This window comes from Apteryx rowi, unplaced genomic scaffold (genome assembly GCF_003343035.1).
Source record: "Apteryx rowi isolate R43461 unplaced genomic scaffold, aptRow1 scaffold_466, whole genome shotgun sequence".
Taxonomy (NCBI): domain Eukaryota; kingdom Metazoa; phylum Chordata; class Aves; order Apterygiformes; family Apterygidae; genus Apteryx; species Apteryx rowi.
Genome location: NW_020450723.1, coordinates 204097 through 220312, shown reverse-complemented (window position 1 = coordinate 220312; position 16216 = coordinate 204097). Strand labels below are relative to the sequence as shown.

The 16216-nt window shown below is 35.2% G+C and overlaps 1 protein-coding gene across 2 annotated transcripts; it reads right to left on the bottom strand.

Moving 5' to 3' along the window:
- Positions 1–296: 296 nt before the first annotated feature.
- On the bottom strand, positions 297–15070 carry DCUN1D5 (defective in cullin neddylation 1 domain containing 5). Of its 2 annotated transcripts, XM_026077889.1 has the most exons (7): positions 13657–15064; positions 11906–11976; positions 11449–11540; positions 6048–6156; positions 5847–5951; positions 4689–4791; positions 297–3962 (listed from the first exon to the last, which is right to left on the bottom strand). In XM_026077889.1, the coding sequence occupies exons 2-7, from the start codon at positions 11945–11947 to the stop codon at positions 3907–3909; spliced, it is 507 nt and encodes a 168-aa protein (XP_025933674.1). In that variant the 5' UTR covers positions 11948–11976; positions 13657–15064; the 3' UTR covers positions 297–3906. The 2 variants fall into 2 exon arrangements, with proteins under 2 accessions (XP_025933674.1, XP_025933675.1); XM_026077890.1 differs by lacking the exon at positions 4689–4791 and having other exon boundaries at positions 13657–15070.
- Positions 15071–16216: the final 1146 nt, after the last annotated feature.

Sequence of the window (16216 nt, the reverse complement as noted above, 5' to 3'; positions counted from 1 at the left end):
GATCCAATGAATAATTCATGGAAGTTAATTACTAGAACCAGTAAGTTCTATCAGCATCTAATAACATGAAATATTAATAACATCTAATAACATAGAATCAAGGATGCTGTTTGCCTGTTTGATCCCAACTGAGATCAGGTTCTACTTTCTAAGGTACACAGAGAGGCAAAGAAGATATTCAGTAAGGTTATATTAGAAATTAGACTGATCCATTTTGCAGTAATTAAGTGTCACAGTGATTTTAAGAACAATTGTGTGTACACAAAAGAAAAAAACTAAAAGAGGCAGCATGACAGTAAGTTTTCTGCCCTATTATGTAACACTTTTATTTGTCATACTTAACAAAGCTAAACTTGTACAAGGTTGTACATTTTGCAGTGAAAGAACTGTTCACTAGCTTAAAAAGAAATGAACAAAGCACATCAAAAACATTAGTTAAACTTATGGTCCCTTCTGTAATTTTTGTGTAGTCAGTATCAATATATCAGCTCAAAGCTTTTGACAGATAGGAAAAAAATCTTAACAATTCAAATATAGACCACAGTGCCCCCTTTTGGACCATCTGTGATTGGTACCAGGTTTGTATCTATATTAATCTTAAATGCAAAAATTAAATTCCACTATATAGAAATGTGAAATTACAGCCATTAATAAAGAATTAGATCTTTAAACAGTAAAGATAAATTAGATCAAAACTATATATATGTGTGTGTATATATATATAGTTAAAGACATACAGGTAAACATACATGACTGTTTAATTCAAAAATCACATTTTTACATAGAAGAAATATTACATTCCAACCTACCAGTATGGCTTTTTCCATGAACAGATGGGCATTTTCAGGGGGAAAAAAAAAATACCCCCCCTCCGACTTAGCTGTCTTAAAAAAAGAAAAAAGGAGAATTTAGCTATGCTAGGGGGAATTGATATTAAAAATGAAGAGATTTAAGTGAAGTTTATAACATCAAGATAGACACCACTATCATTTTGTTTTGGAAGACATTTAACCTTCGCTTTTGTTATTGTCATAACTGTGGCAGCATATTTCACCAGCGAACTTTCAACTTTTTAAAATATTGAAAATAAGGTGTCACTCTTAATTCAATAGACTGAAATGCACCTGAGCAAAGCAAGACTGAAATTCAAAGGCTAAAGAAAGCATTTAGCTGAACTTGATTTTGGCTTGTGGACATGCACAAAATTAAAAAAATAAAATAAATAGCTTTTGGCACTTATCCACAGTAAGCTGTAAGGTGGTTTAATGAAAGACAGCTAATAAAAGTGACCAGCTCACAATGAAACTGTACAAGCCATTAGTTCACATTTAAACAATAAATCTGATTGCAGTTTTGAGCACAAAAACATAACTTAAAATCCTATTTCATTCAAATTTGAAAAACTATATTGATTTTAAGTAGTTTAAATACATTCATTCCCAAAGTTTTACAGTAACTGATGATTTTCAATCACACACACACACAACCAAATCATAAATCCCTGAAACATGGATTTATTATAGGAATACTGATAAAACCTTAACAGAGATACAAATGATACATCACATAGTGTCCTATACCTTAATGGTAAGTACTTGACCACTTTGGATTGGTAGATGCATCACTCCTACTGTTAGACACTAATACCATCCTCTAGGACCAACTGGTTTAAATTGAATTCACAACAGTTCGCAATTACCTAAAAAAGATGATTTCTTTTAATCACACTATAAAATGTTCAACTTCTAACCTGTACTTCAAAAACTTCTGGAAAGAGAATTTCCCAGTATAACAGGGACTAAACATACTAAGCAGGGATAGCCATTGCAGTGAATTTTAGGAAGTCATTTCAGAATCAGTGCCCTTGCAGTGATTTAGTATACAGCAGCACTTTCCTTGATGTAAGTTATTTGTTGCATCTTTATCCTATGCATTTTAGGACCTTACTCTACCAGTGGATCTTGGGACTCTTGAAGCTACTCTCATCCTGGCACTGATTTTCTGTAGGTTTATAGGGCAATTTCCAAATGAAAGGCACTCTTGTTAGGGGCAAAATCAGAATTATCAGCAATGCAAACGGATAACTTGTAACATATTTAAGAGAACTGTTGCAGTTATATGAGGTCTAAAATTAAGTACTTTATTTAGAAAGGCTGGAAAAATATTTACTGCATGTGTTTGCATGCACATAGACACTAGTCTTTGTACAAGCACAGCTATCTCAAAGCTTCTCAGCTGATTTCTGTTTCAATACTTTTTTTTTTTTTTTTTTACCACCAAGGCAGAAACAAATTTCCAATGTTCAACTGCACTATCCAGTGACCTGTAAAACCGTCCATGGATCACCACTGACTGGCATTACCTCCTGCACCCTGAACAGCAAGCTACTCTGGAGAGCAGCAAGAGCATTTCTCTCTAGCAGAACAAGAACATGGACAGACACTACTACTTTGTCCCACTTCTTACTATCATTTCTTCCCTCCTCTTTCTCCTCACTCCTTTTTCCTCACTGTGAAGTAATTATTGATCTTGGGAATAAAGTTTTCCTTAGAGATAGGAAAACTCATGCTTGTTAGTCTGAATAATGGATGTGCAAAACAAAAGTCATTTCCCTGAGGCAAAGATCTTCAAGTCATGCCTAGCTTATATTGTCTATTCTTTTTTTCAAGCTCTTGAAACATTTGGCACACCAAGGCCTTGATAAGTGACTGGAGTCTCATGGCATTATCACAGTCTAATTAATATAATCATATAATAGAGTTACAAATGCTTTTCTCATTTTATTTCAGATTTCCCACACTTACTCATTAAAATCTCTCTCCTCCTCAAGAGTGGCATTCAGCCTCTTGGGCAGGAAGGTAGAGAACAAACTTGTACTGCATTTAAAGGTTGCCACCAATACTGGGTGCCTAAAAGGGCAACCACAGCAGTTATTGGACTCAATACACGAGTAACTGGGTTAAAAGGTACAGCCTGTTATACACAGGTCAAATATGTATGATGTGTCTCTTTTGGCCTTACATTATACAATACTTTCAGGGTGATTTAAAAAAATGCTGTGAATGCTTCCAGTCTAAAACATGTAAGAAGCAAAGCTAGCCTTGAAACCAAGTCTTTCCAGCTTTCCCTTTTAAAATATAAATTGCACTTTTTACACAAAGCAATCCAAAGTCTAAATTGTAGTAAGAACTTGAAGCTGCCTTACTGTACCAAAGAGTATTTATGTTAATCATCTGAAGTACAGGCAATTAATTTTCAACCATACTGCATATGCAGCCATATGCTCTATACCTTTCCACTTCAAAAGGGTCTGCCATCAAATGCCACGCCACTGGGTGGGTACTGAACAAAAAATGAATTTAAGGCCTTTATCTCCACAAGGAGCTGAAAACTGTGGCATAACCCATGACCGATACTTAATATGCAGATTAGCATGCCCCCACCCAGGGCTCAAAAAAAATCAGTCATTCTTTCTAACATTTGTCACACAAGACAGTCATACCATCAGCAAGCAACAGTGCCAGTTAAACATTTTTAAGGTCTCAAAAATTCCTAGCAAAGGGCACTTCTGAGAAAGATAATCTTAAAGATTTGGTTTTAAAAATAGACACCACACTCACATTCAAGGGACATTCTTCACTTTTAGGCCTTTGTCACAAATCTGAATCTTTATTGTTCTGAAATAAATGCTATAAACATAAGACTCAAAACAAAAACTCCAACTTTCAGTCTCAGAAGAGGTGTGGTTCAATGCCCATATCACATGTAACAAGAAAACTTCCTTAGAAAAGGAAAAAAAATTACTGTAAAGTCTTTCATAAGAATGAAAATGCAATCCTTTTTCTCATTAGTTTGTGTAGAAGCGGGCATCAAAAAACTTTTGCATTTTCTTCTGAATTGTTCTTGCTATGACGCTTGACGAACTTTTTGCCATTCAACAAATTCATCCAGAAGTACAGGCCCTGCAAATGCATGAAATAGTTACATTTAAAAATGTCTTTAAAACATGTTCTTTTAATATATGAAGGTCAATCTGTATGGTCAAATACTTATGAAAACTCAAAAGATGACTATAGTCATTTCAAACCAAAGGTGGCAAAACACTACACGAATACACTGTACATGGAACTATGAAAAAATGTTTGACTCATTTGGCAGTTGAAGTGAACCACATAGAAAACTTAATAAGGTTATATTGTAAACTGGAGCAAGTAATTCCTTCTTGCTAGAGCTTTAAAAACTGCACATAATTAAACACAGAACAAGATCAGATGCCTAATGCAATACAATTGTAATATAATTGACCATCAGCCAGACAGAGTTCAGACTCGTCAACCATTTCCCAACACTGGCAGTTGTTACCTTATAATTTAACAAGAAATTTTTATATATTACTATAGGATGCAAGTTTGTGGCAAGTCTATAGTTTCATATATCAAGCAGCTACACTTGATCCTAACCTGAATATAAGTTGGCAGAAGTATACCATCATACCACTGACACACTACTGAAATTAGCTGACCACCTTCAAACAGCAGATGTTATCAGGATAGCTCTTCTAAGCATTGTTGAAGAAATATTTTATACTTTAGAGTACTGTTTCTGTTACGGGAGTTTAACGTGCCCATGTTTTGTGCATATTGAAAATATCAAAATAATTGAATAAGCAGAATGTTATGAATACTTACATGCACCATCTTCATCATAGTTGCTAAGATCTGCATGGACAGTTCTGCTGAATTCTAACACATTGTACCACTGATCCTTGTTCATAACTCTATACTTCGATTGCTAGGGAAAATAATTTAATTTAAACACATTAAAATGTCAAAAGACATTTGATAATTTCTGGTTTCTCTTGTATCATCATGAGTCAGTTCCTAACAAGTAATTTAATGGATAATAATATCTGCTGTTTATTTCCTTGGTTTTCCAATTTTAAGGCTACACAATATATACACTTTCACAGTTCTGAAACTGTTAAGCAGTTTCTTGGAAGAAGATCAGAACAAAATTAAAATACCAGGGGAATACAGAAGTCACTACTCTGAAGCGTCAAGAACTGGTAATTTTCATCTTGCCCTGAAGTGGGGCATGCTTAGCTCAGATACATTTCCAGAATGATCAGTGACAGAACCTTCTTTTCTCCAGGGTACAATACAGTGTGATCACATAGCTTCTTTGCACTGATTTGAAGCCAGGGAACAGTCTCTAGTCCAGCATGCTCTATAATCCAGCTAAACACATTCACATTGCTGGTTATAAATCACTTGCAGCTTAGCTGAAAAGATTTAAATGTTCTATAGATAACCAGAACTCAAGGTATCTACATATTGTATCTACACATGTAGATCACATCTACCTTTCAAGAGAAGCACTGCAGTCATGTGGTGCAGCAGCAAGGGTTAGTGAGGCAGATAAAAGTACTTATGCTGGCTCATGAGCAATGCATGTACATATACACTGAAGAAAAACACCAGCACAATCTCCTCCTCACAGACAATCCTGAAAGGTCACCTTAACACAGATTCAAGGCAAATGTGAAATTCAGCACAGATGTAGCTGAAGAAAATACTGGGGCTCTACTATTTAATTCTAGGTTTACTGTTATAGCCTGATAATGATGAAATTTTAGCAGCCTTTGATGACAGAAATCAGGGCGGGAGGAGGGGGAGGCAGAGAAGGGTTTCTGTGACACATACAAGAATATCACTGTTTCATAAGGACGCCAACCAAGGAAAAAGAAGCAATATGTATACATTCATGAGCAGAACACCACAAACCCTGAAACTTTTTTATAGAACAGGCCAGTATGCCATTGTTCAGAAAGTCAAGGAAATGTGTACCTCCAGGTATTGGTAAAATACTGAAAACAGTGGCCAAGTTCTTCCAAGTAGAAGAGCTAACATGGATTTTGCAGTATCAATATCAAGACTTCGTTGGTCTTTATCCTAAGATTAAACAAACAAAAAAAAACATAAGCAACACTTGAATGTAAGCTCATTGAACAACTGAAAAAGAGAACTCTAATATTCCAGGAGTCTTACCCTTGCAAAATCAAAGGCATATCTGTAGATATTCTTAAAGGATGAAATGTCATTCAATTGTGACCGCAAGAAGTCAAATTTACTCTGTAATTTTTCTGTACAGTCACACCTTAAAATAAAGAAAAACAATATTAGATGCTTGAAACAAGAACTTTGGACAGTGAAAACAATGCCAAGAAATATAAAAAACTAAAAGACACCAAAATGCCATTGTCAGATTTACAGAGGAATACTACCTATGACAGCGACTTAAAGAACATTGAACATGTTCAACATGCCCAACATTTGCAGCTTTAGTGACAAGATGAATGTTCAGGTTTCATAAGCAAGATTTTTCTAATGTATCAGCTACACAATACAAAGTCTCTGCTTTTACTTCTGAGGTAGTCTTTTTATGACATACTCCACACTTTATTTATGACTAGCAGTATGTTATCTTTCAATTATTCCAGAAGTTCGAAGAAAACAGTATTCAATATGCATGAAGGTGACAAAAGCCAGCTGTAAGGGCTCCATGTTATATCCCTTTGTACAAAAAGAACCTTCAGGATTGTACATATTCATGAGTTGTATGGCTAAGCAGGCACTGTGTAAAACTTACTGAGGTTTGCTAGTGTTTTATGATTCAAAAATACAAACTCTGATAAGCCTATCACTTGGACTAATCAGTAGCTATTCAAAACTCACAGGTTGTACTGCAAATTTAGAGGTCTGCTAGTTGACAAGATAATCCTTTGGTAAGGCCCACAGCTTTTTACATATTTTACTTCGAAAGGATTTTTATTTCCAGATAGAAAATGGGTAGATTCGCCAACACTCACACAGAAGAATATAATCGACACAGGAAAATCCTCCAGGAAAGACTCACTCAAAAGAATAGCTGTTATATCACATTTTTTTCTTACAAAATAATGGTTGCTTTGAGTCAAAAAAACAAAACAAAACCCTGAAACCCTCACACCCCAAAACACTCCATCTTGCCCTGTATCCTGTGCGACAGGAGCAACACTTTGGGAAATACAGAGAAGACGTACACAGGTACTTCCTTTGGTGTACATGGCAGCCTTCTGGCAGTCTGCCTTTCAGGGAATGCATTTGCATCTTTGTGTTTAACAGCTCCTTATGGACTTGTCATAGAATCCCAAAGAAAAGGACTTCAGAAGTACTGCAGCACACGTTGCTAAGATGCTGTACTTTGCCCACAGCCAGTACTTCTTATTCCTAGGTTTGCTAGTTGCCTCTCTGCCTCTGAACAGTTGTAAGACTGGAAATGTAGCTTGGGCTAAGATCTTGTAAAACTGCTACGATCAATGTTAATAAATAAAACTATTAGCTAATTAGGTTGCATATTTAAATGACAAGAACTAATATATTTTATGGGAACCCATGCATTAAGTTGAAAATAAGTTTTGTTCATTAAGCTTCGAGTACATTTATAGTCCTAAAAATATATTTCTTGTCTTCAGCCACCTGATTGGCAGCTAACAGTATACCTAACAGCATAATGAATATAAATAATGAGATGCCATTACAGCAAACATCTGTTTCCTTTCTATGTTCAAACCTTTGTAGTGCAATAACAGCCTCCTCTACTCTTGAAGATCTCTGCCTATCAAGCACAAATCTAAATGCTTATACTGCTAGTATGCTGATGAATATACACTACTTAAATTAAAGTGGGTTTACCACACATTTTGTCAAATATGACCTGAGATTATTTAACATACCATGGATACACACATTTCAATATATTTACATTTCCTATAAAATATTTTGTTAAAACATCAAATAATTATAAATTTAAGTACACAGTAAAATTGCTATCATTGTCTATTATATTATTGGCTATATATATTGCAATGTAGTAGTTGTGATCTTGGCAAGGTTGGTACAAAAATGTGCCAATTACCAAGTCTTAAGATTCTTGAGCTATTTCAGTCTATTTAAAATTAATCAATCAAATGGATCACATCCAAACAGAAAAGCATCACTGAGGCCTGATGTAGGAACACAGAGGATTACTTACATAAAACAAAGCAACTTAAGACATTCCCACACCTGGCAATGGAGTCTCTCCTTCACACTAGTGCATTAAGAAGTTGTCAAATTTCTCCATTATAGAGATCTAGCTGTTTGCGTGGCTACACTGTAAACAAGATGACTGAACTTATCCATATTTTGTTAGAAAGATTATTCTAAGTATTTGTTTCTTTTCTTTTAAGCCAGGACAACTGTCTAATTAGAACATGTGAAATGACAACAAACTGCTGTACAGAAATTAGAACAGAAATGAAAGGGAAGAAAGAGGATAACAGGCAGAAAGATTCAAAAGTGGAAAAGAAGCTGGTATTAGCTTATAGTTAAAATAATATTTAAAAACCCAAACACATTTTTAGTAATAATTCTGCAAACAGCAGAAGTTACAAAATCTACTTTCCTGCCTATGTGGCCTCTCTTGTACCCAAATATATAATTGAGATCATGACACTAACTTTTCCTCAGTTGGAAGCTAATTTGGCTCTCTCTGCTTTACCTGGCCACTCATTTTCAAAACAATTTTATACACAGTAACTTTTAAAAGCTCAACCTTCCTGTAAAATTTGGCTCAAATTCCAAAGTTCAAAACATAACCAGAGGGAAGTGCCCAGCCATCAGAGCTCAGTCAGTACAATTGCATAAGCCTCACTTCCTTCCACACTAAGTTGTTTGTTTGTATTTATCTTGTTCAAACAATGACTTGTGTGGTATTTAAGAAAATTCTGAATTTTAATCCTTTTTTCTTCACTTCAGTTGAATAGATGCATTTCTTCTTTGTAGGTCTAGAGAGCCCACAATTGATAAATACATGAGCATGTTTCATCTCCTTTAACTCAGATACATAAAGCTAAATGTTCAGCTTTAAGTTAATCACCCTCCACTTCCTTTAAGGTAAATGTAGATAAACAATCACTTCCCAAGGGCTATGCATTTCATCCTAATGAGGTGTCTAAAATAACTGAAAAATTGCCCAGCGGAGGTATTTGTTTCTGTTTGCCGACTATGAAAGGTGCTTCAGGTGATTAATATATATAAGATGGTTGTCTGAATATAAATGTAAAAGGTAGGAGTCACCCAACTTAACAGGATATACTAGAACCCTTACTTTTGCGACTCAAGTTATTTAAATGGCAGAAAAACTGCTACTTCCTATTGCTTGATCAATCTTAGTTTTGACGATGTATACCTTATCCCATTTATTTTTCTCCTCCTCTTTAAAGGACTTCAGCATATCAAAAACATACAAAAAAAGAGGAGGGATTTCACTTCAAAACTCAGGCACCAAAATGTTGGTATCTGTATTTAGATAGCTTAAGTTTAGGTGTCTAAGCTTTAGATGCTCCCACTACAATTAGTAGAGATGTAGCCAGCTAAGTGTAAAGAGCAATTCAGATGACAAGTCACTACGTGTCTGCCTTAGGGTAAACGGAGTATCTCCCTAGGCTCCACTGCATTGACTGATTCTCCACAGATTTCAGTAAGAGCTTAAGAAATCCAACTCTTGCATATATACCGTATGTTTAGGTATCTTACTCTGGAGCTAAATCCTGCCCAACCCTGTTCATACAACTACATTATGTATATATTTTACCTGTTTTGAAATAAGGATTCTGTGATATAAATCAGACTTAACACACACACTGGGCTTTTATTACATTATAATGTCATTTCTTCATGCAAAATTAAAAAGGAAATTGCTGTGCAGGAATATAACAACACTCTGCTGCTCTCAGAGTATAAACCCTTGTCTTTTAAAACTTCAGTCAAACCTTTCAAACTGGAACTAGATTCCCACATCCCAGATGGAATCCCATATTATGACTCTCCCTTCCCAGTAAGCCCAAACAGCACAAGTCTGCAGATTTATGTTCTCTCTTCAGGCCAGTGAATCTCGAATTTTTTTTCTGTGAGTGTCACTGCTTCACCCAGATGCTTAGTCTACAGACTGTTATTAGATCGCACTCATGGGAGGCAAAAGATACAGATTTTTAACTGTTTTGGGCTTAAGCAGGTGCTCAAATCACAAATCTGTTTACACAAAAATGCACACCATTACCACATTTTGTCTTAAATATATTTAGTTATAACATGACCAGCTCTATTCTTAAAAAAAAAAAAAAAAAAATCCTAACTCTGGCAGACTGTTGGACAGAAACAAAGTCTGTAGCGTTGGCTCTGAAGAGCTGCCAGATTTCATACATCTTTGTGCTTAGCGTTTGCTAGGCTGACTGGCCCTTGAGAGCTTCCAGTTTAGCATAAATATTTTAAATACTGCAGAGAAGTGAGCCAACTATACTCATTCACCACACCTAAAAATTTACACACCCAAATTGATTCTACTCTGGGGCTGTACACCTAGAATTTAATTCCCGAAATCCTGAACTTCAGACTATTGAATCTTTCCAGCTCTCAGTAAGTCAAAGAACTTTTGATAGTCACAAAACAATCTAGGCACCCATTGGAAGCCTACTCCCAAATCAAATACGATTTGCACAAAGGAGTCAGACCAGACTCACTTCCTCAGTAGTTACAGATAACCAAAGGGTAGCTGCCTATTATAATCTTCCAAACCTATTCATAACTCTTTAGGCAAATATATGCCAAATCTAAAGGTAAAATCAGCCCCTCTTTCCCAGCATGCTGTAGCTACAGCAGTAGGTCCCTGACATTTTTAATATTCAGTGCATCCATATTATAACAAGTCACCTTTAAAATAGTCATGTTATCTTGATGTACCATGAAAAGTTTCATGAAGAACAAAGTAAATAAAAATTAACGATTTAATCAAGCCTCAGCAAAAGCTAATTAAGAGTTTCATTAAAGAAATCACATCTTAACTAGAGTACTATCCCACCAGAAATTCCTACACACAGCAGGATGTGAGAGAGTCACAAAGAAGGTAATTTATAGATTGAAAAAGCATTATTTAACCTAAGCACTAAGTGTTGCTGCTGACCAGTATCTAATAAATAATGGTAATAATAAAAGATTTCAATCTTCATCTATGAAATAACAAAATAATCATCACTTTCTAGAAAACCAACGCTAAGATATGCTTGCAGGTATCTGCAAGTCTACTTATTTGTGTTCACTAACTAGAGTGACATTTTAAAATACTTTTTTGTAAGAAAAAAAAATCCCTAAACCTGATTTACTAAGGTTAAACTTAATCATTTTAGCAAATTCATCACTTTAACAACTTGATCAAAAACAGTAGCTACTTCCAGTTGGTGACTGAGACCAGACCTAAAGGCAAGAGCTTCTGTATCTTATTACCAGTCCACAAGCAACCGGAGGCAAAAATAATTAAGCTACTGGTTCAAACAAATTTGAACATTCTATAATATATGTAAAAAGCACTTACTGTAATGAGGTCATCCCCTTTAACCATTCTTCCTTGGTAAAAAATCCCATGCTTTCAGCCTCTAGCTTCCAGGCTAAAACTAACATAATAATCTAGGGGAGAAAAAAAGGGGGGGGCAGGGAGGCAAGGAGGGAAAAAAGTCAGTATGTAAGAAGAAAATACTAAAGCAATATAAAAGGCTGATTTCTAGATGTCTATTATCAATTATATCAATTAAAGATATCAATTAATAATTTAGCTATGTGCAATTTTCCCCTTAATTTTAAGTTTCTGAAGATGTAGTATCACTATGCTAAAAATAAAAACATAATTGATGTATCCAGCTAAAATCTTGCAAAAGCTCCTAGAAGCAGAAAAATATACAATTCTTTGCTTACTAAAGTTAGAATTTTACATAAAACTAAATCTAATCCAATAACCCCTCTAAAGTGATATTAGTACCCCACAAGAAACCTACATTTTCAGGCTCAACACCAATGTCTTCACAGAACTTTTCCATTCCTTCTGGCCCCACAACTTCATCAGGACCTTCAAAACAAAAAAGGAACCAGACTGAAATGTTAGTAATGTTTGAATTCTGTGCAACGGTTACATGCAAACAAAAATTAGACTACATTTTGCACCATCTATCTTTAAAAATAACCCCATTGAATTAAAATTTTAAGCATTTTTTGTGTTAGAATGCAACCAACATAGCAACTGCAATGTTAATACACCTGTACCACATATGAAGGAGTGCTATAAACTAAAAGCAAAACTAAAACCAAACTTTCATGCTATGAACGGCTTCCCCACAACAGCAGACAAGCTAGCTTGTTTTGCTAAAATAAATTTTTAAGCCTGCAGTGAGCTTTATATTGTCATTGCTAAATTACAATAACTGTGGCAGTCAAACTGTTTTAAGACGCTATGTTTAAGACACTATATTGAAATTACTATATGCATAATGCCTTTCAAATAGTTTTTTTTTAATTGACTACAACCCCCCCCCCCCCACATTCCATCTGTGCTAGTGTTACAGGTATTACTCTTATCTTTAAATGTTGTTAACATTATGGGTTAGCACTAAAATAGCAGAGGATGAATCTTCAAGGCTTTTTTTGATTAATATTTTCCCCATATTACTTAGCATTATAAAGAAAAATCCCCCAAATGCTAAGCACATTAAACACGTACAAGGCAGAAGAAAGGCTTATGACTAAAATGGAGATAACTTGATTAGGACCGCAATAGTCAGTGTTGTGCTGTCACTTCTTCATTTTAATACAAAGATGTCCTCCAAAAAGCAGCAGAACTGGCATATTTAAAAAGCACATACAGACATTCTGCAGTTCATCCACCAAACTGTTTCTGTGAATCTCTCCTTGGCTTCAGGGGTGCCAATTTCCTGGCTTCAGGGCTAAGCCCACTCCAAAAATGACTCCTACTGGGCTATCATATATTATTAGAATGCCTGTTGATGTGCCATTTTGATGCATCTTGGATCAATATGTTAACATGATTACCTGTGTAAAGGTAAAGGCTGTATTTTCTGAACTAACATACCAATTTACTTTTTTGGCAAATTCTGCTACTTGTATATAAATAATAGACTGTTCAATAAATTCTACAAAACACATTGAGTATTTATTGATGCTGTTTATTACTTCAGTAGCAACTGTCATTTATTTACAAGAGACTACTTCTTACACTTTTGAATGAAACAGTTATTTGGCATATCAAAAATTTTGGGAAAGATTCTCATATAGCAAAATAGTACAAGCATCTATTAATGTTTTGCAAGAGGAAAAAAAACACAAGAGGCTTGAATCACGTACTACTTCATTATCTTTCCAGTTTTATTATAAACAAAATCTATTTAGAGTAGGTAAATAAACTACTATATATCTTTCCCTGTCACAATTTATTCTAATTGTTTTTCTCAAATCAAGAAGCAGAACTATTCATCTCATTCAACACTGCTTACAGGGCAATATCAGTTATTTTAAAGAAAGCCACAGTAAATTATAAAGCACAAAGCGAAAGAGTGTGCAAAAGAGTAGGTACTGAGAAGTTAGTAGTAAAAGCTATACTAATTTTAGTGCATGCTATGATGATGTGAATATAGATGTATTTATTATGTCTACAAAAAGCAAAATGCAAATAATGTTTGATTTTTGGTTTTAAACAAAGCCATATAATTTTAAATATGAGTGCATTACATATTACCTGCATATTCATAAAACCAAGCTAGGCACTTCTTGCTTGAAAAATGTTCCTCTCCACTTATTACTTTACCAGAGGCTTGCGATCTGCAATAGCTTATAGGAACACAAGGATAACCGAAGTGTTACTTTAAACATGAGAAATGGGAAATAAGTTAATTTAATTTAGTTTGAACTAGTAATAAACCATTTGGATATCAATTCTATGTAAACTGTTTCATGAAGTCAACACACAATAAACAATGAAGCTGAAATTGTCAAGGGGCAACTGTGTGTTATAATACTTCAACACTTGTTCATATAATAAAAATTAGTTTGGAATACAACCCTTTCATGATCTAATTTATTGCAACTATTACTTTTTTTGAAATATAGAAGTACTCTTATCTTGTAGATATTAAATCAAAAAAAACCCCACACAGATGGTCAAAATATTACTACACAGTAATTCAAGTACCTGCTTATCTACTTATACATAAATATACAGGCATTTGTTAGGTGTCTAATAAGCAGCCTGATCTTCAAGAGTGCTGAATATGCACAAATTCCATTTAGGTCAACAGAAGCTGCAGAATTTGACATATTTGAAAGTCAGGCTATTTATATTTAAGCATCCAAATTTGGGATGAAAACTCAGTCAATTTGTTTACATTAAACATGTAGCTACATCTCTAAATTCTGTAGATGTTTAGAGATAGTTGGTATATGTACAAGACTCAAGCAGTTAACACGCAATCCCTGAAAGATCAAAACTGCTCAGCGCACACAGCCTCCCCTATTGACTTCATTATGAGACATACAACACAGTTTGCCTAGGAAGCGAATTTACATATTTTATCATCATTCTTTGAAAGAATACATAAAATAACTGTTTTCTTCAAGTAAAAACACCAATCACAGGAAAGCATTTCTAGTCAGTAAGGAATTACAGCACCTTTACAATATACACTCCTCTCAAATATAAGTGACATTTTTAGCACATGCTAAGATTATTTCTAAGAATAAAGTGAAAGTTAACTGTATGAGAGGATTTACAATTATGCAGCTCCTACATGGCAATTTCAAAATGAAGAATATATAACAGGAAAAGAACGGTTCAATTCTGAGAGATTCTGAAAAAATTATCCAATGTACTGCTTTAAGCTTCATTGGAAAGCAACACTTCAAGATGAAGCCTTATGTGATTAAAGCTGCAAATAAAGATGTATAACAGACAAACCTCTATTAATTTAACATTAAAATCACAAATCACCAAGAAGAAACAAAGCCATACAGTATGTTGTTGTTTGCTGGTTTTTATCTAGTTCAACATATTTACAGTTGTAATCATTGGTTTCATTAAAGAATATGAGCCCTATATTAAGAATACTCATATTATTAACATTTTGTGATTAGCTCCTATGAATTTCTATTTATGTCATAGTTTTTGCCCAATGACTACCAGTTTCCTGTGGAGCCTCCCCCCCCCCCCCCAAAAAAAAAAAAAGAGCTTTCAAAAAGGTTTTTAAAAGTCAAAAGAAATTAAGATGATAGAATTTTGTTGACCAGTGGTCAAGAAAGATGAACTGGAACAGATGCAGAGAAGAGTTATGATGAGCAGGGAAACTGAAAGCCTATCTTTCAGTATACAAATCAGAAGAATTTAGAGTGTTCAATTTAACAAAATAAAATATGCGAAGAGACATAAGTGCTCTCTCCAAATACACTCACTATGAAGCAGACCTATGAGGGAGAAGTGCTACATAAAGGATAATGCTGGCACAAGAATGTTTATTAATTGGGCATAAGTAAATCTACACTGAAATTAAAAGAGCACTAACTACTGCAAAAGTGAGCTCTAGAACAGTTATGCAAAAGGAACAGTCACAACAAAAATAAAAACCTAAGCACTTCTAAAGTCATGTTTGGTCAACCTGTGAGAAAGCCAATATGGTGCAGTTTCTGGCAATAGCCATTCCTGCAGTGATGGTTTGGTAAGTCCTTTCCATTCCTATGTCCTTAGGATGTTTGTCATAACCACTATTTTACTGACATAAAAAAATTCTAACAGATTAGGAGGGCACGCATATCCCTCATGGAAGCTACACTGGAAGCTCCTGCTACCCCATATTAACATTTTACCATTCTAATGGCAATTTTCAGGTATCAAGGCATGAGGAATCTTTTTAATGCTAGCCGATGAACAAGATGCTTTATATTCCTGTATTTATTAATTAAATCTTCCTTGATTTTGCTTTGGAGCGTGCTGACCTCCCCTTCTACCTCACTGCGAAAAAGACATTTTACAGTTTATCATAGACACTAAGTATTGGCAGCCTTAAAAATCCACAAGAACAGCCTATACAAGGTCAGAGGTTGGGAGGAATGAGGGGACAAACGCGGGCTTGGCCCCGCTTGTATAACGGGAGGCGGCAACAGGAGCAGGAAACGGGAGCGGTTCTGTAACGTCTCTCCCCCGGCTTTCAGTGAACGAGTCAAACGCCGAGGCTGCGGCCCGCGAGGCCCGTGCCCCAGGGCAGCACACGGCACCGAAACACCGCTCCGCGCTGCGCCGAGCGGCCCCG